At 37.7% G+C, this 26,581-nt stretch overlaps 1 protein-coding gene across 3 annotated transcripts in view; it reads left to right on the forward strand.

Annotated features, from left to right (window-relative positions):
- LOC150085473 (uncharacterized) overlaps window positions 1–26,581 on the forward strand; it is a 620,530-nt gene that overhangs the window by 451,976 nt on the left and 141,973 nt on the right. For all 3 annotated transcript variants that reach the window (XM_090374054.1, XM_090374052.1, XM_090374053.1), the window contains exon 17: window positions 16,771–16,885. In XM_090374054.1, coding sequence (XP_090230180.1) covers window positions 16,771–16,885 — 115 coding nt within the window. The remainder of the gene's footprint in view (window positions 1–16,770; window positions 16,886–26,581) is intronic.

Genomic DNA, 26,581 nt, shown 5'->3' on the forward strand with positions numbered 1-26,581 from the left:
TGGCGTTTACTGAAGAGGAAATCCATTGAATCGCATCTAGCATGCTGATTTTCTTTGCAAGGTCACTCGCACATATCACATCATTCATATTTGCAATGAGATGTCTTAAAACACGTTTTCTGTAGTGAAGTTTAAAATTTTTTATTATTCCTTGATCCAAGGGCTGACACTCTGCAGATGTGTTTGGTGGCAGAAAAACGATTTGAATGTTGGACAATTCAATGTGCGGATTGAGATGCAGCATTATCCATGAAAAGAATAATTTTTCTGTTTTGACGAATCATGTTTTGGTTAAAGTGACTTAGCATTAGCATTAGTAGAGGCATATGATGCAAGAAAGCAAGCTTATTCAGCATCAGCCAAAAAAAAAAAAAAAAAAACCCTCTCCCATTTCACCCCTCCGTTCGTTCGAAATACCTGTCCAGTTGAGCTTTAAATTTGTTTAGGCTATCAACTTCAACAACAAGTGATGGAAGTCGGTTCCACCAACCAACCACCCCGCTGGCCAAAGGCAAATTTCCGCACATCTATCCGACATCCGTCCTTCCTCAATTTGAATTTATGCCTCTGAGGTGATTATTCTGAGAAAGATGAAGAATCCCATTGGCATTGAGCATGCTCAAACCATTCAAAGCCTTATACACCTCTATCAGATCACCTCGCCGGTGCCTAGTCTCCAGACTCTGTAATTTGCAAAACTTAAGCCTTTCTTCGTAAGAGCAACCCTTTGTTCCATTTACTAATCTTGTTTCCCTTCTCTGTACCCGTTCCAGCAGCTCTACATCCTTCTTGAAATGAGGCCTCCAGACCTGTATACAGTACTCAAGATGTGGCCTAACCATTGCCTTATACAAGGGAATAATCACCTCCTTATTCCTGCTAGAAAAATTCCTGTATATCATTGACAGGAATTTTTCAGACAGCACCATTTGGAGGCTTTTTTAGCCTCTGATCGGTGGGTGGGCAGGTACCCTGGTGTTGCAATAGCAACAACCCGATTATGAAGTATAACTCATATGAAAATAATCCAAATATGTTAGCAATCTTATCAAGTACCTGAAGTTGATTGTTTTATCCTTTATTTTATTTTTTTCATTGTTTAGTTATAAGTCGACATTGGATAATATGCACTAACAATAGAATATATGCATGCAAATATGTAATAACATTTTTGCATCTATTACCAGTTTATCAAATTAATTGAATTACAATTTTTTTTGTATCCGCTATTTGAAAAGGTCAACAATGACATCTGTTTGTTTTGAAATGTGAAATCCAGATTTCTTGTTTATAGCACTATCATATTTAATTCTTATTGTCTCTCTTATGTCTCCAGGAATGGTTAAAATTTCTAACTAAACTTTCTGTACTTTTCAGTTCTGCTGTTCAAAGAAAGTCCTGACATTTCAGGTTCAGTTACAGATTTAGATTATCATGCAAAATGAGTCAATGAACAGCAAATGTTTTCTAAGCAAATAATCAGAAAGAACTGCCTTAGCAGTGCCAATAGCTGTAGTATCCAAAGTATCAACATTTTTTATAGAATCAAAAGTTCTGGCATAAAGCATAACCTTGTTCCCCACCTCATAAATAGGCACTTGTGGAAGACGAACACCAGGTCAAATTTATTTATAAAGAGCCATGTGTGTAAGGGCTCTTACGATGTTCTTTTTATAAATGAAATAATTCTCCCAAGTTGTTTCTCACAGTCTATTAAGACAATAATTATAAGGAATCATTCACATATTTTGCAACTGGGCTGAGAAGTTTAATTGAAGTTTAACATTTACACATGCAGGGTGCCACATTTGGGTAGAAGTAAACCCAGATTAATGTACCACCTGTTTGGTATCACACTCATGGAGAAGAAAAAACACCTGGCTGTGAAGCATGTCATGTTTGCTGCACATAAATGTGGGAGAACTCATTCATTGTGCTGTAATTTTAGGAATGTTGAAAAAAAATCAACATTCCAATATTAGCATTAGCAAAGGCACATGATGCAAGAAAGCAAACTTATATAGCATCAGCCAAAAAAATTACCCCTATTTCTGAATCTATTTAACCTATCAACTTCTACAACAACAGACGGAAGTTTGTTCCAGCAATCAACCACCCGCTGGCTAAAGACAAACTTTGTCATCTATCCTACAACTGTCTTTCCTCAATTTGAATTTATGCCCTCTCAGGTGATTATTCTGAGCAAGAGGAACAATCCCATCAGCATTGAGCATGCTCAAACCATTCAAGGCTTTATACCTCAATCAAATCACCTCGCAGGTGCCTAGTCTCCAGACACTGTAATTTGCAAAACTTAAGCCTTTCTTCGCAAGAGCAACCCTTTGTTCCATTCACTAATCTTTTGCCCTTCTCTCTACTCGTTTCAACAGCTCTATATATCCTTCTTAAAATGAGGCCTGCAGACCTGTATACAGTACTGACTATTGCCTTATACAAGGGGATAATTACCTCCTTATCCCTGTTAGAAAAATTCCCATATATCACTGACAAGACACCATGAGCTACTCTTGCAGATGGACCGTCTGCACTGCTCAGAAAACTTCATATCTGCTTGCACAATTACCCCCATGTCCTTTTCATTCTCTACCACCGTCACTGTAGTACCACAGAGTTGATATGTTACTCTGTGGTTACTGCTTCCCATATGTAGTACTTTACATTTGTCAATGTTAAACTTCATTTGCTACCTCTCAGCCCATCTGCTCAACTTTTCTAGATCCTATTGCAGTAGCATACTGTCATTAGTGTCATTAATAACCCTGCCAACCTTCGTGATGTCTCTGCAGACTTGAATATTAAGCCTGATATACCGTCATCAATATCATTTATAAATACAGAAAACAACAATGGGCCCTGAACCTTGAGGGACTCCACTCATAACATTAGTCCACAAAGAGCAGTGTCCATTGATTACTACTCTCTGTCTTCTCCCATTCAACCATCCCTTTATCCATAGCAGCAATTTGCCTCCAATGCCACACTGCTCCAATTTGTGCAGCAGTCTTCCATGTGCAACAGTATCAGAGGCTTTTCTAAGATCCAAATATATGATATCAAAATTATTCTTTGCATCCAGTTCCTTTGTGACTACACCATAGTATCCAAACAAATTGGTCAGACAAGACTTCCCCTTAAAACAAACCCATGCTGTGTCCGAGCTATAACTGAAATCTTGTCAAGATGATCCTGCAATGCTTCTTTAACCAGTGCCTCCATTAATTTCCCTGGAACAGAAGTTCAACTAACAGATCTGTAATTACCTGTGGGAAGCATTCAAGGAATTAATTGTGGATGCTACTAAACGTTTCATTCCTATTAAGAAATATTGTTCAAGGTTTAGGCCTAAATGGTTGTCAAATGAACTAATGAGACTCGTAACAGAGAAGAAAAATGCATGGGATGCATATAAATTATCAAGAGACTCAGAACCCTATGGCAGATATAAGCTAATCTGTAATCAGGTCACATAGGAGGTTCGGCAGGCGAAGGCAGATTACGAGAAATCCTTGGCAAAAGATGCTAAGAAAAACAGCAAGGATTTCTTTATTATATAAACTCTAAAAGGAAGGGGTTGAATCTGATTGGTCCACTTGACATCGATGGTTCGAATGTTGATGATCCTGCTCAGATAGCAAACAAACTGAATGAGTATTTTGCATCTACATTCACACATGAGGAATTATTAAGGTTTGAAAATGGCAGAAGGTTATCAAATTGTATCAAATGGTTTTGTAATAACTGAGAGCAAAGTGGAAGAGAAACTGTTGAAGTTAAACATAAGAAAAGCACCTAGGGTGGATGGGATCTATCCAGTTATATTAAAGGAGGCGGCAAAGCAACTAACCCTTAGCCATAATTATGACAGCATCCTTGGACTCAGGGGAGGTTCCCACGGACTGGAGATGTGCAAATGTATCCCCAATTCACAAAGGGGGTTCGAAGGGTGACACGAGTAATTACAGACCAGTTAGTTTAACTTCTGTTCCGGGTAAAATAATGGAGTCACTGGTTAAAGATGCATTGCAGGATCATCTAGACAAGACTGCAGCAATAATTCAGACACAGCATGGGTTTGTTAAGGGAAAGTTTTGTCTGACATATTTGATAGGATATTATGATGTGGTTACAAAGGAACTGGATGCAAAAAATAATTTTGATATCATATATTTGGATTTCAGGAAAGCTTTTGACACTGTTGCGCATGGAAGACTATTGTACAGATTGGAGCAGAATGGTATTAAGGGTAAGTTGCTACAATGGATAAAAGGATGGTTAAGTGGGAGAAGACAGAGGGTGGTAATCAATGGGTGCTGCTCTTCTTGGACTAATGTTATTAGTGGAGTCCCACAGGGTTCGGTGTTGGGTCCACTGTTGTTTTGTATATTTATCAATGATATTGATGAAGGTATATCAGGCTTAGTGTCGAAGTTTGCAGATGATACAAAGGTTGGCAGGGTTGTTAATGACAGTAATGGCAGTGTGCTACTGCAACAGGATCTAGATAATTTGGGCAGATGGGCTAAGAAGTGGCAACTGAAGTTTAACCTTGACAAATGCAAAGTATGGGTAGAAGTAACCCCAGAGAAACGTACCAACTGTGTGGTACTACACTTAAGGTGGTAGAAAATGAAAAAGACCTGGGAGTAATTGTGCAGTCAGATATGAAGTTTTCTGAACAATGCAGACAGGCTGCCAGGGCAGGTCATGGAGTTTTGTCAATGATATATAGGAATTTTGCTAGCAGGGATAAGGAGGTGATTATCCCTCTTATAAGGCAATGGTCAGGCCAAGCCTTGAGTACTGCGTACAGGTCTGGAGGCCTCATTTTAGGAAGGATGTAGATTTACTTGAGTGTGTACAGAGAAGGGCAACGAGATTGGTGAGGGGAATGAAGGGATCCTCTTATCAAGAGAGGCTTAAGTTCTGCAAATTGCAGTTGCTGGAGACTAGGCACCTGCACGGTGATCTGATTGAGGTGTATAAGGCCTTGAATGGGTTCAGCACGCTGAATTCTGATGGGATCCTTCCACTTGTTCAGATTACGAACCTAAGGGGGCATAAATTCAAATTAAGAAATTCAAATTAAGAAAGGACAGATGTAGAATATATGTGCGGAAATTTTACTTTAGCCAGCGGGTGGTTAATTGCTGGGACAAACTTCCATCTGTCATTGTGGAAGTTGATAGGTTGAATAAATTTAAGGAGGAACTGGACAGGCATTTGGAGGGAATGGTGTGATTTTTTTTTGGCTGATGCTGCATAAGCTCATGCATTTGCTTTCTTGCATCACATGCCACTACTACTACTACTACTACCTGCATCTCCCTTTGATCCTCCTCCTTTGTGGATTGGGGACACATTTGCACATCTCCAGTCTCATGGGTACCTCCCATGAGTCCAAGGAAGCTCTCATAATTATGGCTGTGGGTTTCCTTACTTCCTTTGCTGCCTCCTTTAAGATAACTGGATAGATTCCATCCGCCCCAGTTGTCTTTCTTATGTTTATCTTCAACAAATTCTCCTCCACTTTACAATCAGTTATTACAAGAATTGAAGCTTACTGCCAGAGTTTAATACACCTCTGGCATTCCCCTCCCTGAATAACTCCTCATGTGGGAATGTAGATGCAAAATATTCATTTAGTTTGTTAGCTAGTTGAGCAGGATCGTCAACAGTTAAACCATCGATATCAAGTTGACCAATCTGATTCGTCCCCTTCCTCCTAGAGTTTACATAAATAAAGAACTCTTTGCTGTTTTTGTTTGCATCCTTTGCCAAAGATTTCTCGTAATCTGCCTTCACCTGCTTAACTTCCTTTGTGACTTGATTACAGATAAGCTTATATCTGCCATAGGCTTCTGTGCTCCATGATAATTTATATGCATCCTATATATTTTTCTTCCCTGCCACGAGCCTTATTAATTCATCTGACATCCAATTCAGGCCTGAACCTTGAACAGTATTTCTTAGTTGGTATGAAAAGCCTAGTAGCCTCCAAGATTAAGTCCCTGAAGGCTTTCCCATTTAGAATTCAAAATTAGTAACATCATCAGTTGATCCCACTGTGCAGAATTTAAAAACTGTCTGAGACCCCTGTTGTCACCTTTATGAAAGCAAAAGCCCTTCCCTTTAGCCTTGATGGTAGTTTCATCTTTAAGTAATTCCCATATCAGTACATTGTGATCACTGTCACCCAGTGGTTCCTTTATCTGCAAATTCTTAATGCATGAATAATCACTGCTGATAATCAGATTAAGAGTATTACTCCCTCTGGTTGCCTCCCGAAATGCTGCCATAGAAAACAGTCATCCAATAAATTCAAAAATGTCTTGCCAGTAAGCAAGTGACCAACCCACAAGTTCCAGTCGATATCTGGAAAGTTAAAATCCCTCATTATAAGATATTCTGATTTACTGGCCCACTCTATTTATCTGCACAATTGCTCATTATACTCATCTGATTCATTAGGCCTATAACACACACCTACTCCCATTTTTCCTTTCCCATTGCTTATGTCACACTAAACAGGCTCAACATTGCATTGTTCACCAACATCAACTGGATGCACTTCCTTGGATTTTGTGTTTCTGTACTCACAAAATTCCAATTCTGCACTGCTTATATCTTTGTGGCACCACTTCTCTGATATCCCAACAATATTTGCCTTTGACGTCTTGACTAGCGCTTCAAGCTCATCAAATTTATTAACTATACTCCTATCATTGGTGTACATGCACCTGTTTCTACTCTTCATTACCCTAACACAGCCCATGTATTTATTTGTTCCACTATGACTCCCAGTAGTCCTGGAAATCTCCATTGCCTTGCTTTCCGTGCTGCTGCTCATTCTAATAGAAGCAGTGCAAGAATCACTTTCACCTCTGCCAGTGGCTATTGTTAACCTTTTAGTCTGTGTATCCCTCCCCAAGCTAGCAGTTTTCCGACCCACCTAACACTGCCTCAATAGCATCAGCAAATATTCTTGCACCCTTTCTATTTAAGTGTACCCTATCCCTGTAGAAGCAATCTCTCCTGTCAACAAGCACAGACCAGGCTGAAAAAAATTCTACCCCTTGAGCCTTGCACACTCTCTCCAGGGGTGAATTGATCCACAAGTCTCTCATCATATACTCCCTTCTATCATGCCTGGACAGAATTGCAGACACTTTCACACTCAACCCAAACTCGCGACTTTTTTTTTCAACTTTTACCTGTACTTATTGAGTAAATCTGCACATCTCTTACTTGTAATATCTTAGTTCCAACGTGTACAACAATATCACCTTTTGACCCCTTAAAAGATGATATCTGCTCTACAACGTCATCATCTTTTGCCCCTAGGAGACATACCTTGGTCCTGTTCCACCTATCCTTCTTGCATAGTATATTCCCCATCTCCCTGAGAATAGAGTCACCAACAATAACTCGTTCCTTTGGGACCAGCGCATTCTACCTCGGAGATTGCCTCTTTGTTGCCTGATACACAGGAGTCAGCTTTGCCATTTTGCTGGGCAGCTGAGTGCTTGATGGGGCCCCTCATATTAATTTCTTCAAGGGCATTTACCCTACAGCTCAAGCTCTCATAGACATGTGCACAACAGGTTGGCATCCTTTTACTGTCTAACTTCAAACTCGCAGAACCAACATTTCCTCTTCCTCGTTATTCCTTCATCTTTCGTTTTCTGGAACACTCTCCCTTAACACTTATTTCCTGAAAATTACAGTCTGTAGAAATTCAGGGATAGTATCACCAAATATTTTCTTTCACGATATCAACTTTCAAGTTATGCACAGTACTAAGTACCGTAGGTTCTAATACCTTTAGTGTTTGAGGTTTTAATAAAAAAAAAAATCAATAGTTCTGCCTTGAATTTATTCTAGTTGCCCACTTCCACAATAACAGATGGAAGCTTGTTCCACTAATCAAACTACCCAATGGCTGAAGGCAAATTTCTGCTTATCCAGCAACCATCCTTCCTCAATATGCTCCTTTACATATGTAAAGGAGCATATTGAGGAAGAATATGGTCTGAGCAAGAGGAAGAAGGTTGACAGCATTTAGCTTACTCAATCTATTCAGAGCCTTAAATACTTCAATCAGATCTCTTCACAGGTGTCTAGTCTCCAGACATTACAGTTTACAGAATTGAAGCCTTTCTTGGTAAGATAACTTTTTGTTCTCCTCACTAGAGAAGCTCACTAGATAACCAGATAAGCTGAAGAAAAAGTGAAACACTTCAACTGCCATTTTCAACAGTTGTGGATATTCTGCTTTCACAGTAATACAAAAATCTTCAAGGTTGTTTTGCATTAATTTTCATTTTAAATGTAGCTCTTTGATAATTTGAACAGTTTTCTTAGGCTATTACTATTTTATCCTTGCAGGGATAAATTCAAGGCAGTATTTTATTTATTTCCTTTTATTTTTTCACAGAATACTTTGGCTAGAGTGGGGTTCTGAAAGCAAAATTTCAAGTTCTTCCTTAAGCATGGAATGAAGAATCTTTCCTCTTGATAACCGCATGACTTCTGTATGTAAAAATAGATTATCACATTGTCAGCCAATTTCATCATACAAAATGGAAAATATGATGAAAATAGTCTGCTCTATAAAGTATCACTCTACTGTGTCATATGATAATATGACAAAATTTACTACTTTTACTATGACACTAAGAACATCTTTTGCTTTGGGGTTCAGATCCCATGCAAAGATATTTGTTATTTAGTTTTTTTTAGGAGCATTAGCAACTAAGGCCATATTGCTCCGGGATATGCGGTGGTCATTCCCTGACCTTTCTACATCCTCCGTATTTGGTGGTGACGGGCTCGAACCCCAGTCTAATCAAGAAGCGTGTTTACTCACTGCTACTCCTTCCCACATGGCTACAGAGGCACCCCCATGCAAAGAGTATTCTCTGATTAAACAGATAATGTGTGAATTTTGCAAGAGATGCAGTGTGAAATCATTTTCACTTTTAAGCCTTTTTACACACCACTATTCAGATGTATGATTTGTACAGATACCGAAACATTTGGTGTCTGCTCAAATTTTGGATTGTAACAAATCACTGTGATTTGTTATGATCCAAACCTGTCAAATGAGTTTTAGTGATAAACTCATTTATTAGGTTGAGGATATACTCTGTTGACTTGTCACTTGAGTGACTTTTAAAATAACATTTTCTCAGAGATTTCATTTTTTTTGAAATTCCCTGACAAATATAGTAGCTCTTCCATGTTTAAAATATTGGTATTTTCACCTTGCTGAATTGCAAATTTTATACTTTTAAATTATATCATAAGTTTAGCTTTAATGTTATTAAAATATCATTAAAGCTGAACTTGTGAAAAATGTTATTAGATAGATCTGTGATGTATCCTTCTACTGTGTCATATGATAATAGAGTTATAGTTTTCAAAGCCCAGATATCATGTCACTGTGAATGACTTTGCATATATTAAACGTAACTGGAAGAAGCAATGTTGTATATTGCAATCAGTAGTGATACTTTAATATATGCCCTTTAAGCCTTTGTTGATTATTACCTGTATATTCAATGCCCATGCTTATTATCTGCAATCTTACATGATGTTTAAAGAAGAAATTCCAAGTAAAAAAATGTGGCATTTTTTTCAATTCATGTTGACATTAATCAAAACATCAGAATAAAAAATCACCATGATCATTGTTCATGAAAAATTCAAGTTTTAACGTTTTTATACTCCTATTTAAAATCCCTTCTTCTTGCACTTTGCCAATGACCAAAATTTCAATTCTAATGGTGCAAACACAATGAAAGCTATAAGGTGATGATATTGTCTCAAAGTGACTATATCATAATATGTAGATATACAAAGTGGAGTGGTTGAACTCCTCCTCCTCAGACCTGTAAAATTATTATTTTATTATTATTATTATTATTAATGGCCATATGGTACAAGGAAGCCTAAGGCTTATGCTGCACCAGCCAAAAAAAAAAAAAAAAAAAAATTCCCAAGTTACCATCTGAGAGAGAGAGAGAGAGAGAGAGAGAGAGAGAGAGAGAAAGTAGAAAGGAATCACCAAGAAAGAGAAGAATGATGATATCCAGCTCAAAAAAAATTCTCTGTGTGTACAAGTAAAGTTTTGCAGCCATTTTGAAACTAGCCAGATAGTACGCTTGCTTTTAAGTGATAATACCAAAAGGTCCTTTGCATGTTATATCATTTAATTGATGTTTTCCTGCTTTAATTTATAATCATATATGCATAGAACATTGTCATCCCAAGTAATTATATAATTAATTTACATATATGAGTTTAAGCAAATTATCAAAATTGATCGCTTAATTTTAAAATAAAAATAGGTTATACATTGAATTTTGCTAAATGGTTAAGCCTCAGCAGAATGTGTAGAAGTAGATTATGATTCCTCTTTATATATTTTTTATATTCCCCCACTCCTTCCCTGTTTCACTCTTTATATCTCTATGATAACCAAGATACTGTCTCAAGGTGGCTGTCCCTTGTAAATCACCAATTTAAAAAGTTGGTTCCAATGGTAAAATGGGTAATTACGGACCTGTAATTTACTTATTTTGCAAAGAAATTTTAAGAAATTCACGATGCACACTTGAACACAGGAAAGGAGTTAAACAAGAAGTATAGCATGGGTTTGTGTGTTAAGCTATTACTTTGCAACTGGTTGTTTTATGAAACTGTCACAAAAGAACTAGATGCAGAATAATTTTGATACAGTATATTTAGACTTTATTAAGGCTTTTGATACCATTCACATGAATGCTTTTTGTATAAATTGGGACAAACATATATGTATATATGTCATTGATTGATATATTGATATATTGATATAAACATATATGTATATATTGTCATTGATTTGAAGATACCACAGTGGATAAGGCGCCTCCATAGCCAGGTGGAAAGGAGCAGCAGTGGGTAGCACACACTTCTTGATTAGACCGGGTTTCGAGCCCGTCACCACCAAATATGGAGGATATGGAAAGGTCAGGGAATGACTACCTCATATTCCCGGAGCAATATGGCTTTAGTTGCTAATGCTCCTAAAAACCAAATAACAACAACAACCACAGTGGATAAACGGATTGGCTGAACAACAGAAGACAAAGGGTGGTTATAAATTGGTACTCATTTGAATGAACTAGGTTTCAAAGTTCATTACTGGGTTAGTATTAGTAATGGCAAGTGATGCAAGAAAGCAAACTTACAGCATCAGAAAAAAAAAAAAAAACACCTTTCCCATAACCTGTCTGATCCCTCTAATAATTTGTTTAGTCAGTGGCTAGTTCAATATTAATTTGCTTTCAGCCAGTGGGATAGCTCAAACAGTATAGTTTGCTTACTCAATCCATTCAAAGCTTAAATACCCCAATCAGTTCTCCTCTCAGGTACCTAGTCTCTAGAAGCTGCATTTTGCAGAACTGAAGTCTTTCTTGGTAAGAGCACCCATTTGTTTCCCTCACTAATCTTGTGGCTCTTCTCTGTATCTGTTCCCACAGATCAACATCCTTCCTAAAATGAGGCTTCCAGACCTGTATGCAGTACTCAAATTGTGGCCTAACCATTGCCTTATACAATGGGATAATTGCCTCCTTGTCCATGCTTCCATAATTCATGTACATCATTGACAAAACCCCATCACCAGTTCTAGCAGCTTGTCTGTACTGTGCAGAGAACTTCACACATGGCTGCACAATTACCACCAGGTATTTTTCATTCTACTCTACCATGAGTATGGCAACAAACGTTTGTTATTCTGAGATTACTGCTACCCATATGCAATGCCATGCTTTTTTATCAATGCTAAACTTCACTTGCCACTTCTCAGCCCATCTGCCTAATTTTTCTATATCTGGTTGCAGCATACCCTGAATACTGTCATTAACCACTCTGCCAACTTCATATCACCTGCAAACTTAGACATTAAGCTTGACACGTCTCTGTCAATATCATTAATAAATATTGAAAACAACAATGAACCCAGCACTAAACCTTGGGGAACTCCACTAATAATGGTAGTCCAAGGGAACAGTGCCCACTAATGACCACGCTTTGTGCTTTCCAATCAACCGTCCCTTTATCCTTAGCAGTGATTTACTCCTAATGCCACACTGCTCCAATATGTACAGCAGTCTTTCATGTGGAATAGTATTGATTTGCTGAAATCTAAGCATATGATATCCAAATTAGTTTTTGCATCTAGTTCCTTCATTAGCACATTGTTAGTAGTAACAGAGTAACTAAGGATTGCTCAGACAAGGCCAGAGATAAATACAGGGTACAGAGAAACTCTACCGACAAACTTGAACAGGTGATAGATGGTACCAAAAGAAACATTTTTTGTCAAGTAAACATAAGTCGTAAATGAGTCGTTATAGCAGCAGAAGCTATTAAAGGTTGTAAAAATCAGAACAACACTCAGTAATTTAATGTTGTTTAATGCATACAAATCATTTGCTGTTGCACACAAAATAGAAAAAACAATTCATAAGAAGAGCTTGAACTGGTGGCCATGATGTTCAGTGCATAACTCACACTGATGCATCATTGAATGTTGTAGGCATTGGAAGTTCCTAGGATTGTCTTGTATCTCTGCACTTGCTGCGACAGTCTGAGTTATAAGTTCCTCCACTGTGTCAACTGGCATTTAATACACAAGAGTCTTCATTTAACCTCAAAAGAAAAAGTCCAAACAAGTCAGATCAGGCAACCTTGCTGGACCAGGCTACAGGTCCACCTCGACCAATCCATCTGCCTGGAAAGGTTGTATGTAAGTGTGCGCGTACACGTCAGTCAAAATGTGGTGTGCCATCATGTTGGAACCACATTTGTGCTCGGACAATCTGAGGAACATCCTCCAACAACTCTGGAAGTGTTTGCTATAGAAAACGCAAATAGAGTCATCCATCTAAACGTGCAGGCAACATGTATGGTCCAACTAAAACATTTCACACAATGTCAGCCCATACATTGACACTAAATCTGTGTTGGTAGCCATGTTCAACCATTGCACGGGGATTATTCTCTGCCCACAGACATAACTGTTGCGGCTGTTGAACAATCCCTCTTGGGTGAAACATGCCTCATCAGTGTAAAGCATATTATTGGCAAAATCAGGCTGCAATTTGGTTTCCTGTAAAAACCGGTGGGAGAACTCTACACGGCAAAGTCAGCAGGTTCTGGTGCATGCACTTTCTGGTATCAAAAATGTAGTAGTCCGACTTCGTGCATCACATCCCACACCAAACGATGCTGCACACCCAATTGGTGTGCAATGGCTCTTGTGTTGGTAGAAGGAGTATTAGCAAAGAACTGCAAAACCTGTTCCTCAAACCTGGTGTCCCAGTGCTTTGACGTCCAATAGCATGCATATTCACACTGAAAGAACCACTATCCTGCAATCTTTGGTGTATTGCAGCAAATGTTGTGTGGTGAGGCAACCATCTGTCCTGGAAGCGTTTTTGATAAATATTGCGAGCCTCTCTTCCATTTCCATTTACTGCACCATACATTAAATGGATATCCACCATTTCTGCAACAGTGAAATGCTCAATGTCTGTACCCATACTGACCATAATGTGACATTACACGTTTATGCTATTAGCGGCAGATACACACCACTCTGAGGACCTCTCAATGCATGCATACGTTAATGTTGATGGTAGTCGTAAGTTCGAGCACTGTGTTGTGGATTGTTTTTCCGATTTTGTATGCAACAGCAAATGATTTGTGTGCATTAAACAACATTAAATTACTGAATGTGTATTTCTGATTTTTAAAACCCTTTAATAGCTTCTGCTGCTATAATGACTCATTTACGACCTATGTTTACTTTGAAAAAAATGTTTTCTTTGGTAACCATTATCACCTGTTCAAGTTTGTCGGTAGAGTTTCTCTGCACCATGTATTCAAACCAACAATGGGCCCAACACTGAACCCTGAGTGACACCACTAATAACTTTAGTCCACGAAGAGCCGTGTCCATTGATTACCACTGTCTGTCTTCTCCCACCCAATCATCCTTTTTATCCATTGTAGCAACTTGCCCTTAATGCCATACTGCTCCAATTTGCAGTAGTTCTCCATGTGCAGCAGTATCAAAAGCTTTCCTGAAATGCAAGTATATGATATCAAAATTATTTTTTGCATACAGCTCCTTTGACCACGTCATAATATCCAATCAAATTGGTCAGACAAGACTTTCCCCTTAACAAACTCATGTGTATGAATTGTTATTGCAGCCTTGTCTAGATGATCCTGCTGTGCTTTTTTAACCAGTGACTCCATTATTTTCCCTGGAACAGAAGTCAAACTAACACATTGTAATTACTTGTGTGATCAAAGAATTACGTAATCACCCTTTGTGAATTGGAGATGCATTTGCACATCTCCAGTCCATGGGGACTTCCCCTGAGTCCAAGATTGCTCTTATAATTGTGGCTAAGGGTTTGCTTACTTCCCTTACCATCTCCTTTAATATAACTGAAGATCCTGTCCACCCAAGGTGCCTTTCTTATGTTTAACTTCAACAATTTCTCCTCTACTTTGCTCTCAGTTATTACAAAATCATTTAACTGCCTGTTATAGTTTGATAAACATCTGACATTCTCCTCCACGAATAACTCCTCATGTGTAAATATAGATGCAAAATACTCATTTCATTTGGCAGCTATATGAGAATGATTATCTACAGTCATACCATTGATATCAAGTGGACCAATCTGATTCATCCCCTTCCTTTTATAGTTTATATAAGTAAAGAAATCTTTGCTGTTTTTCTTCTCTTCCTTTGCTAAAGATTTCTTGTAATCTGCCTAACCTCCTTTGTGACTTGATTCCAGACTAACTTATCTGTCGTAGGCTTCTGTGTCGTCTGATAATTTATATGCATCCCATGCATTTTTCGTCTCTGACATGAGCCTCATTAATTCATCCGACATCCATTTATGCCTGAACCTTGAATAGTATTTCTTAGTTAGTATGAAAAGCCTAGTAGCCTCCAAAATTAAGTCGCTGAAGGCTTCCCCTTTAGAATTCACCATTGGTAACATCATCAGTTGATTCCACTCTATAGAATTTAAAAACTGTCTGAGACCTCTGTAGTCACTTTTATGAAAGCAAAAACCCTTCCCTTTACCCCTGATGGTAGTTACATCTTTAAGTAAATCCCATATCAGTACACTGTGATCACTGCCACCTAATGACTCCTTTATCTGTAAATTCTTAATGCATGAATAATCAAGAGTGTTACTTCCTCTTGTTACCTCTTTAACATGCTGCTGTAGAAAACAATCCTCCAATTAATCCACAAAAGTCTTGCCAGTGTGCGAGTGACCAACTCACAAGTTCCAGTCAATATCTGGGAAGTTAAAATTCCCCATTATAAGACACTGATTTATTGGCCCACTCTATTTCTCTGTATAATTGTTCTTTGTACTCATCAAAGTAATTAGGCCTATAACAAACTCCTACCCTCATTTTTTGCTTTCCTAGTACTTATGTCATACCAAACTGACTCAATATTGCACTGTCGAACTATGTCAGCTGAATGCACTTCCTTAGATTTTGTGTTTCTTAACTAACAGCATAACCCCTCCTCCCTTCCTATCCTGTCTATTTTTTTCTGTACGCATTCTACTCCCCAAATTCCAATTCTGCATTCCAAACAGGAATGATTCAGTTCAGTTTTTATGCAAACAGGAATAGTTCAGTTAAGCCTCTTCTTGATAATTATATAAAGGTGATGAAAAACACAAATTTAACATTAGCAGCATCTCTTATGTACAGTTATTGAAGCATGTAATCTTTACATTTATGGCAGTATCTCCAATTGTTGAACCCTTTGGCTTCATGTTTTTTTTTTTTTTTTTGCTTTCTTGCATCATGTTCGTTTCTTAATGCTAATGTCATGAATGAGTTTGAGTGGTGTCCAATTGTAGAAATGCATGGTTTTTTTTTTTTTTTATTGAAATTTTGCTCGCTGTCATTCAAGATAATAAGGAAAATAATTTTCATGAACTGTTTAGATAAACAGGTGATGAAAAATGTCTTAAGTGCTGCAGATGATTTTTTATTTTCAAGAAACCATTAAAAATGTGTTTTTAATATAAAAAAAATGTATTTTCCACAGTTGTGTTTATAATAGATTGAAAATAAATATGGCATCAAAAAGTGAACAATTTTCAATTATTTCTTCCTGATTTTTAAAATTATAAATGGAGTTACATTTATATTTAATTGAATGTGCATGTTAGAATCAAAAATCAATGGCATAATGAGGTACAGGTTAATCAAAGTAGATAAGGATATAGTATACATTTTATATAAAATCTTGAAATTTATGTAAACTGTGTTATTTAACACTTGAGAAATGCTACCTTAACTATTCAAGATATTAATATTCATTTGGCAGTATGTGAACCTTAAAAATTTTGTTTTATGGAAATGAAAATCTCTCAAGAAAATTAAAAAAATGATAAGTTAAATTATAAGTACATTTCAAAGCTTTTCTCTTGATATCTGATAAAGGGAACATTTAACATTTCTGCTTTTAATATTGCTGATTCAATGTTACTTGTATAATGTAATGTTGCTAATTATATAACTTCTAATGTTCTTTGTTCTTGAGATATTCAAACAATATATTTGGTTTTATTAAAGGTTTGGCTTACTTTGTTCATTTTGTATAAATGTAAACTTCAGTTAATAAACTTTAAAATTTTAAAGCATATTACAGATGAAATAGTTGATTTGAAAAGCACCATCAAAGCTTTGCAGCTGCAACTAAAAAGACAGAAATGGTATTACCAACAGGAATTGGCTGAACTGAGTCATAATACAAGTGAGTGAAGTCATTTTATGTATAGATTAAAGATTATTTTATTCAGTGGTTTAATATTTTCACTGTGGTTTTTTGTTGTTCGATATCTCAACAAATTTTGGACAAAAGGTCTCATGCTATAAGAACTATAGACCATTATTCTTTGGTTAGGGCATACCCCAGATTTGTAGACAGCACTGAGCAAACTAAGTTTGCCATTAAGTACTTCAATCTCATATTTGGCAGAACTTCACCAAAAGTTGTCTTGGTATTCCATTTTGCACTTTTAATAAAAAGCACTGCTTCAATGGACAAATATATTGCCATTTATTTAAAATGTAAGCTATTCCCATACCATAGTTTCAATTCTTTTTAGGGTCTCATTGATGGGGAAATAGGCATCATGCATGAGTTATTGAGCTGCAAATCCAGTGATGAGCACTGAGAAATATCTGTGATGTTTGGTATTAGTGATGGCTAGTGAGTGAATCAAGTCATTGAGCAGAGCCATAGCCACTTGGCTATGGCTCTGCTCTCCACAACTATCTATGTGTTGATATTGAGTGGATACACCAGTGCTCCAATAACAATGAAATGACCTGGTTCAACTACAAACAGCATCCCAAGCTTTAACATATACAAACAAATCCAACTTGATTTGGTAGAAACAAACAAAAAAAAAAAAAAAAAAAAAAAAATGATTCTTGTGATTCTTAATTTTCATGCAGAGGATAGTTCCTCCCAATAAGTTTAGAGCAAAAATCAGATATATTTCTAACAATAAATGGGGGGGGGGGGGGCTTATATAAATGCATATAAAGGGTAGTTATTAAAAAAACGTTTATTTTCCAATGGCACAACAGACAATATGCCCACTCTGAGCAGAGACTTGAGAACAGGCCCTATAGTTACTTGTCATTTCTCACAAGCAAGTTGGGTATTGAATCATTTAAAATTCAATGAGTAAAATCAGTGATTTAGTGATAATTCCTCACTTAGTGGCCACTGCTACTGTGTGAATAAATGAATCATTTCAAATTCATTTTTTACAATTTCTCAACTAAGCCTAATCACTCAAAGGACTTATTTTATCTATCATGTTTGAAGCTGTAGAAGTTTTTAAAATTCAAGAAATTTAAGGCAAAAGATATCATGCTACAGGAACTATATGACAGTATTGTACATGTAAGTTAATAGCCTCAGCTTATATATAATGTTGAGCAAATTAAGTTGCTAATGAATTCATCAATGTCATTTTTTAAATGCATTCACCACAAGCTGTTTTGGTATTTTGCACCAAATTCATTGAGCTCTTAAAACTTCTGCAACATCAAGCATCTCGTGGCACTAATGACATTAAGTGTAGGAGATCTGCATGCGGACTTACAAAACAAGTACAAGTCAATGTCAAAAAAAGCCTTGAGTTAAATTTGGCGGTGTCTTCTGCAATTCTGCCCAGACATGATAGGAGGGAGTATATGATGAGAACCTTGTTAGTCAATTCACCCCTGGAGATATTGTGCTAGGGTCATGAGGCAGAAGTTTTCTCACTGTTGTATGTGCTTGTTAACAGGAGAGATTGTTTGTACAGGGATGGAATAGACTTAAATAGAAAGGATGCAAGAATATTTGCTAATGCTATCAAGGCAGTGTTAGGTGGCTTGGAAAACTGCTAGGTTGGGAGAGTACACAGACTAATAGATTAATAGTGGCTATTAGCAGAGATGAAAGTGATTCTTGCACTGCTTCTATTGAAATGAGCAGCAGCCTGGAAAACAAGGTGCTAGGGATTTGAGGGACTGCTGGGAGTCATCACGGAACAAGTAAATACATGGGCTGTGTTAGGGTCACTAAGAGTAAGAACAGGCTTCTGTGTCACCTTATATCTGTATGACATGGTGTCACAGAGATATAAGGAATACAGAATTGGAATTTGGGGAGTACAATGTGTACAGAAAGGATAGACAGGATAGGAAAGGTGGAGGGATCATTCTGTTAGTTAAGAAACATAAAATCTAAGGAAGTGCATCGAATTGATGTGGGTAGACAGTGCAATGTTGAGTCAGTTTCGTGTAACATAAGCACTAGGAAAGAAAAAAATGAGAGTAGGAGTGTGCTATAGGCCCAATGACTCTGATGAGTACAATGAACAGAGAAATAGAGTGGGCCAGTGAATCAGATTGTCTTATAATGGAGCATTTTAACTTCGCAGATATTGACTGGAACTTGTGGATTGGTCACTTGCACACTAGCAAGGCTTTTGTAGATTTATTGGATAATTCTTTTCTATGGCAGCATGTTAGAGAAGCAAGCAGAGAGAGTAATACACTTGATCTTATTATCAGCAGTCACCTTTGTGCATTAAGAATCTGCAGATAATGGAACCACTATGTGTCAGTGATCACAGTGTGCTGATGTGGGATTTACTCAAAGATGTAACTACCATCAGAGGTAAAGGGAGGGGTTTTTGATTTCATGAAGGTGACTATAGTGGTCTCAAACAGTTTTTAAATTCTATGCAGTGGAACCAACTGATAATGTTACCAGCAGCAAACTTTAAATGGAAAGCATTCAAAGAATTAATTTTGGAAGCTACTAGCCTTTCCATATCAACTAAAAAATATCGTCCAAGGCTTTTTTAGGCCTAAATGAATATGTCAGATGAACTAATGAAATGCGTGGCAGAGAAGAAAAATGCATAGGTTGTACATAAAATATCAGGTCACACAGAAGCCTATTGTAGATACGAGATGGTCTGTAATCAAGTCACAAAGGAGTTTTCACAGGCGAAGGCAGATTAGGAGAAATCCTTGGCAAAAGATGCAAAGAAAAACAGTAAAGACTTCTTTACTTATGTAAACTCTAGAAGGAAGGGAATAAATCAGATTGGTCCACTTGATATTGCTGGTTTGACTGTTGATGATCCTGCTGAGGTAGCTGACAAACTGAATGAGTATTTTGCATGTACATTCACACATTCAGAGATATTCCGGGAGGGGAATGCCAGAAGGTTATCAAACTCTGGCAGGGAGCTAAATGATTTTGTAATAACTCAGAGCAAAGTGGAGGAGAAATTGTTGAAGTTAAACATAAGAAAATAACCTGAGGTTGATGGGATCTTTCCAGTAATACTAAAGAAGTCAGCAGAGGAAGTAACAAAACCCTTAGTCTTAATAATAAGTTCTTCTTTAGACTCAGATCTGGTTCCCATGCACTAGCGATGTGCAAATTGTGTCCCCAGTTCACAAAGGGGGATCAAATTGTGACACAAGTAATTAAGACCTGTTAGTTCAACTTCTGTTCCAGGGAAATTAATGGAGGCACTGGTTAAAGAAGCACTGCTATGTCATCTAGACAAGACTGCAGTTATATTTCAAACACAGAATGGGTTTGTTAAGGGGAAGTCTTCTCTGTCCAATTTGATTGGATAATATGATGTTGTCACAAAGGAACTGGATGCAAAAAAATAATTTTGCAATCAGTTCATTTGTTCAGTTAAGTAATCCAAGTATCATATGCGTGTATTTTAGAAAAGCTTTTGTTACGGTTGCACCTGGAGACTACTGTACAAATTGGAACAGTATGGCATTAAGGGAAAATTGCTGCTTTAGGGAGAAGACAGAAGAGTGTTAATCTATGGACACTTCTCTTCTTGGACTAATGTTATTAGTGGAGTTCCTGATGGTGTTGGGCCCATTGCTGTTTTTTGTATTGATGAAGGTATATCAGGCTTAATATCCAAGTTTGCAGATGATATGAAGTTGTTGATGTTAATGACAGTACGCCACTGCAACAAGATCTAGAAAAATTGAGCCTCTGGGCTGAGAGTTGGCAACGGAAGTTAACATTGACAAAATGTAAAGTACTGCATATGGGTAGCAGTAACCCCAGAGTAACATATCAAGTGTGTGGTACTACACTCAGGGTATTGGATTAGGAAAAAGCCCTGGGGATAATTGTGCAGTCAGATATGAAGTTTTCTGAACAGTGCAGACAATCTGTAAGAGTAACTCATGGTGTATTGTCAATGATATAGAGGAATTCTGATAGCAGGAGTAACGAGGTGATTATCCCCTTGTATAAGGCAATGGTCAGGCAACAACTTGAGTACTGTATACAGGTCTGGAGGCCTCATTTTAGGAAGGATGTAGAGCTGCTTGAATGAGTACAGAAAAGGGCAACGGGATTGGTGAATGGAATGTAGGGTTGCTCTTAATGGTTAAGTTCTGAAAATTGCAGTGTCTGGAGACTAGCCACTTGCGAGGTGATCTGATTGAGGGGTGTAAGGCCTTAGATGGTTTGTGCAAGATAAATGCTGATGGGATTCTTCCTTTTGCCCAGATTAAATGCCTGAGGAGACATAAATTCAAATTGAGGAAAGACAGTTGTAGAATTGATGTGCCGAAATTTGCCTGTAACCAGCGGGTGTTTGATTGCTGAAACAAACTTCCATCTGTCATTGTGGAAGTTGACAACTTAAATAAATTCAAGGCAGAACTAGACAAAAATTTGGAGTGAATGAATGGGTGAAATGGGAAGGTTTTTTTTTTTTTGGCTGATACTATATAAGCTTTCTTTCTTGCATCATATGCCTCTACTAATGCTAATCTCACGTATTGCTGGTATTTCTCATCATAGGATCATCATTCACTCATAGTACTTACTTCCACATTGATTATACTCAAAAAAACAAAAGGGTTAGAATTGTGGTATGGAAAATACAGTTGTTTGTTATTTGGCTTTTAGGAGCATTAGCAACTAAGGCCATATTGCTCCGGGAATATGCGGTGGTCATTTCCTGACCTTTCCACATCCTCCGTATTTGGTGGTGACTGGCTCGAACACCGGTCTAATCACGAAGCATGTGCTATGCACTGCTGCTCCTTCCCACCTGGCTACGGAGGCGGAAAATACAGACATTTATAAATAGCAATACAGTTAGTCCTCGTATAACACGTGTTTACACTACACGAATTCGATCATACACGATTTATAAATAGGGGAACGATATCTTATATAACACGAGCCGAATTCACTTATGCACGATTCGTCTTTGTGTCTACAAGAAATGGCAGTCGAATGGGGAATCACCCCAACTGAATGCAACACAATAGGAATGAAGAGAAGATTCTGAAAACGTACTTATGTTTTTTTATATCAGTGAAAGGGGAACACATTTCACCATAATAATGTAAAAACCCACACAATTCCAGCTATCAGTATTATCGCAAATGCAATTAGATCGAGTTTACTACCAGTTTATAACAGATTCCACTGGCAGAAATGCAACTGGAAATTGTTTTTATTGTTTTATGGTAGTAACCCCCAGAAATGTTCTTCAGTAAAATGCGGTGTTAATAGTGTATCTCGCCTTTACGGTGTTGTTTATTCAGTTGCTACATGCACACAGCTTTGTTTATGTGTATCAAGCATGCCTTCTCATTTTGTAATTGTGCTTTATTCCCTAAAAATGAGTAAAATACTTAAAAGGTGTGAAAAGGAAGCGTCCTGGTGAAGACACTGCAGATTCAGAGAGAAAAAGAAAAGCAATATCGATAAATAGAGGCAGACTGGGTCAAAAATTCTTACCTGGGAAAATTTGTTGTGGCCTCATACTATGGTTTATGGCCAAAATCACACTGGCCTCCGGCCCACCGGGGTTTCTCCGGTAAGGCTTATGGCCAGTCCGCCTCTGTCGATAGAGAAAAAATATGAAATTGTGAAACGCTTTGAGCAAAATGAAAGACCATGTGATATTGCACGAACTACAGGCCTAAATGAGGCAATACCGAGAATTAGAAAGATGCATAAAAACAACTTTCATAGCAGGAACAACTCAAAGTGTAATTAAAATCCATTAGATCAAGACACAAAGAATTGGAAGAGATGGAACGGCTGTCATCTGTTTGGATAGAAAATGAAACAAAAAACAAGTTTGCTTATGATAGAAGCAAAAGCATTAGCAATATCTTATTACATAATAGTCGTAATAAAATACTTACGTATTTTATTACGATAATTTATTGTGTTTGGTAATGTTTTTGTTACAAATGTGTGTTCAATCTTGGGTGGTCGGCAACTAACCCTATTTTTCCCATAGGGCATGTTGTTTATATTGCATGATTTTGCATTGCACGAGGGTTTCTAGGAACACAACTGTTGTGCTATATGAGGACTGACTGTATACCTCTCCATTGGAGCAGTGCTTTTTAAAGTGCATAGTGCATTACTTACAGTAAGGGTTCAAGGCTACATACAAACTGAGCTATGCCTTACCTGTAAAATAATGCTGTTGGATATTTAATAATTTAACACTATCTTTGGACTAATATACTGTATTACAGAATAATGCATTTCTCAATACAATTAGTAGTGTTCTGGTATTGATAACAACAACTGATATAAAACTGACGTTGTTATTAGGAATTTACAGTAAAGAATAATATGAACATGGAAAACTGCCTAGGAGCATGTAGATTAGTTTCTCTGTGATGAATGTTGTGCTGCCCGAATGATTGCTTGCAGTAAAATATACAGTTTCACTATGCTCTCATTCTCTGCATCAGTACATGAACAATTAGCATAATGTCTGCTGTGCTTCCTTGCTATGTAGAAAAGTGTAACATGATGATAGATGGTGAGATTTCTGGAAATACTGACCCACTTTTGCCCTTCCTAAGTTTTAAAATCCTAATAAAAGACTTCCATTATTCTTAATGATCAGCTGACCTTCCCAATATTTTCTTGCTGGACCTGGAACTATTTTCCTACTTCAATAGGGAAATTAATAGCACATCCCCAAGAATACAGAAATATCAGTGGCCCTTCTAGTAAACTTCGTCAACCAGATGTCCAAGGTGAACACCTGCCAGCCAACATGCAAGTAATGGCTCAATTTCTCTACACCTATTGGCCACTACATCAATTTATACATTTCACGTCAGCAGTGAACAGCGAATTAAGCAATTTAATATCACCATTGAACCATTACACTCAGTGATCTTACAAGTGCCCTTGGTTTTGGTTTTTGGTTCGTGCAGACCACTTTACTTTTTATATTGGTCTATTGTCTATATATATATATATATATATATATATATATATATATATATATATATATATATATTTTTTTTTTTTTGTGAACTTTACTAAAAGAAAAAAACAATATGGAACATTTAACACTTTGGACTATTTTATTTTATGTCATGTATAAATTTTCTGCATTCTGATATTTTCAAATAAAAATTGTGTTAAATAATTATTTCATTAATAAAAAGGCAATCATTATGTGAGAGGCTGTCACAGACATTCGCTCATGTATGTCAAGGGCTTGCCACCTGGGTGTCTAAAACACTGATGATGATGAAACTGATATTCAGATATTACTCAAGTCAACCGGACTGAATTTCTGGGTTTCAGCAAACTCTCATCATTCTGCATCAACTAAATCCTCTGCTTGAACATTTCTGATAGTAGGAATTAGTAGAATAACTCCTGGCTATAACCCCATATGTGCAAGTCCAGAAATACTGCACCTACTAGTGCTGTATCAATATAAGCAGGAACTGAGGTGTGGCACCCATACCACACAGAGAAATGCCGCCCCCTCTATATTATCAGACAATACTAGGTGGTAGATGACTCTCATCAACTGGTGCAATACTACCACTTTCCTTATTGAAAGCTTGAAGGGGTGGAATCCATGTTTAATCTCAAGGGCAACGCTCTGGCAACCCGCCACCTCTTCCATCATGCAGTATGATCGATGTCTTTTGAGGTTATGATGAACATCATAGACATCATGGCAAGATTCACTCTTCCTTACATTTTGAGGGTACAGCTCTAAAACTGTGTTCGCAGGCCGGCTGCTAGATAGTCCAAATTCGGAAAGGCCAAAAGAGGTTTATGAGAAAGCTGTTAATTTTTAGACGTTGATTAGAAATTGGCGGCATTGTTAGGGGCTTACGCGGTCGGTTTAGTTACAGTGGGGAGGAGACTGAAGACTGGGGGAAACAAGTAGAAGGGTGGGGACGATAGAGTAGGCATCCCCAAAGATGTCAGTGGGGACAAGTCCCACTAGGCGAAGTATGGGGGAGGCAGGGGGGGGGGGAAGGGAGCTCCAGTCTGCCTGACTGATCCTGGCAATCATACCTGCATAATTTCTCACTTTCTTCGCCAAGTAGGTCAAATGGGGATAAAAAGTTAATTTTAATCGAAGACTACTTCAAGATATTTTAGTTCTGTTACCATTTTTATAGTGGTTGTGTTAATTTTGATTTGTGGACGTCTTTTGTCCAAATTGCCTTTTAGAACTATTTGTTTGGTTTTGTCAGGCGATATTTTGAGCATGTGCATTTGCGCCCATTCCTGCAGCTTCAAGAGGGCAACATTTGATCTTTGCTCTACAACCACTCGTGAGTTGCCTTTTACAAGGAAAGTCATGTCGTCTGCAAAGTCCAGTCTTTCCACAGGGCCCAGATCCATGGCCAGAAATTCATCCAGAACAATGTTCCAGAAGAAAGGGCCAAAGATTGAAACCTGCAGGCAGCCTTTATTCACAGGGTGTGCCAATGCCTGAAACCTTGTGCATACTGAGACACTTCTGTCTGTAAGGTAGCTGTTTATTATCTTATAGAGGTTTTGTGGGGCATTTGCCTGGCATAGCCTCCTTAGGACACTAGACCACCAGAGTGAGTCAAATGCCCCAGCAAAGTCAATAGAGATTGCCAGCATATATTTCTTCTCTGAGTTTTTAACTGTTGTCAGTAGGTAGTGTATGGCATCCTCTGTAGAGTTGCCCTGCTTAAATCCATACTGGTTATTGGAATGTAAACCTGCTTCTGTTTAGTATTGTGCTAATCTGCTATGCATTAGTCTTTTGTATATTTTCCCTAGTACAAGATATAGGGCTATTGGTCTATATCATTTGGGATCGGTAAGGGGTTTCTCGGGGCGTTTTAGAATTAGTCTTAACACAGCTTTTTTCCATATATTTGGGAATATACCTTCTGTCATGCAGTTATTATATAGCGCTGTTAATTTGTCTGGTGCTATTTCTGCTAATTTTTTGATAATCTCAATCTCTAAGAGGTCAAAACTTGGGCATTTATTGTTTTTAGTTTTAGATAGTGCTGTTTCTAGGTATTGTACAGTAAACTAAACAGCGGTTCATTATTGGCATTGTCATATTCAGTGTTTTATTTTATAATGTCTAGCTGGGTGGGGGAATGATCCCCAGTTTCAGTCTGAATAATACTGTCTAGGATGCTATTTACAGAATCCGCCCAACACAGTGTTGGGGTTCCATCTGGTTTGACAGTAGTTTCTAAGACATCTCCTCTTGGCATCTGGTTGGTCACTATTCTATAGACAACTCCCCAAGGGTTATTGTTTCCAGTAGTTTCCACCAAGTGCCTCCAGCATTCCTTTTTCTTGTCTCTTATGAGGGCTGTATACTGATTCTGAGAGTTCTATAAGAATCTCTCAGTGCATCCACCTTATGGCCAAAATGTTCTGGCTCTTTGGAAATTTCTCCTCGCCTGGTGCACCCTTTTGCTGAGTATGGTCAGTTCAAGGCACCACCAGGAGACTACCTGCTTCCTTGGTTTTTTTCTGTGGGATAGACAGGTTTGCTGTTTTTATTAAAATGTCTGTCGTAGTCAGTGCTTGCTCGTCCAGGCTACAGTTGCCTGATCTAGACCACTCATTTTCCTGTTT

This window comes from Mastigoproctus giganteus, chromosome 5 (assembly GCF_048544385.1).
Source record: "Mastigoproctus giganteus isolate SK-2022 chromosome 5, ASM4854438v1, whole genome shotgun sequence".
In the NCBI taxonomy this organism is placed as follows: Eukaryota; Metazoa; Arthropoda; class Arachnida; order Uropygi; family Thelyphonidae; genus Mastigoproctus; species Mastigoproctus giganteus.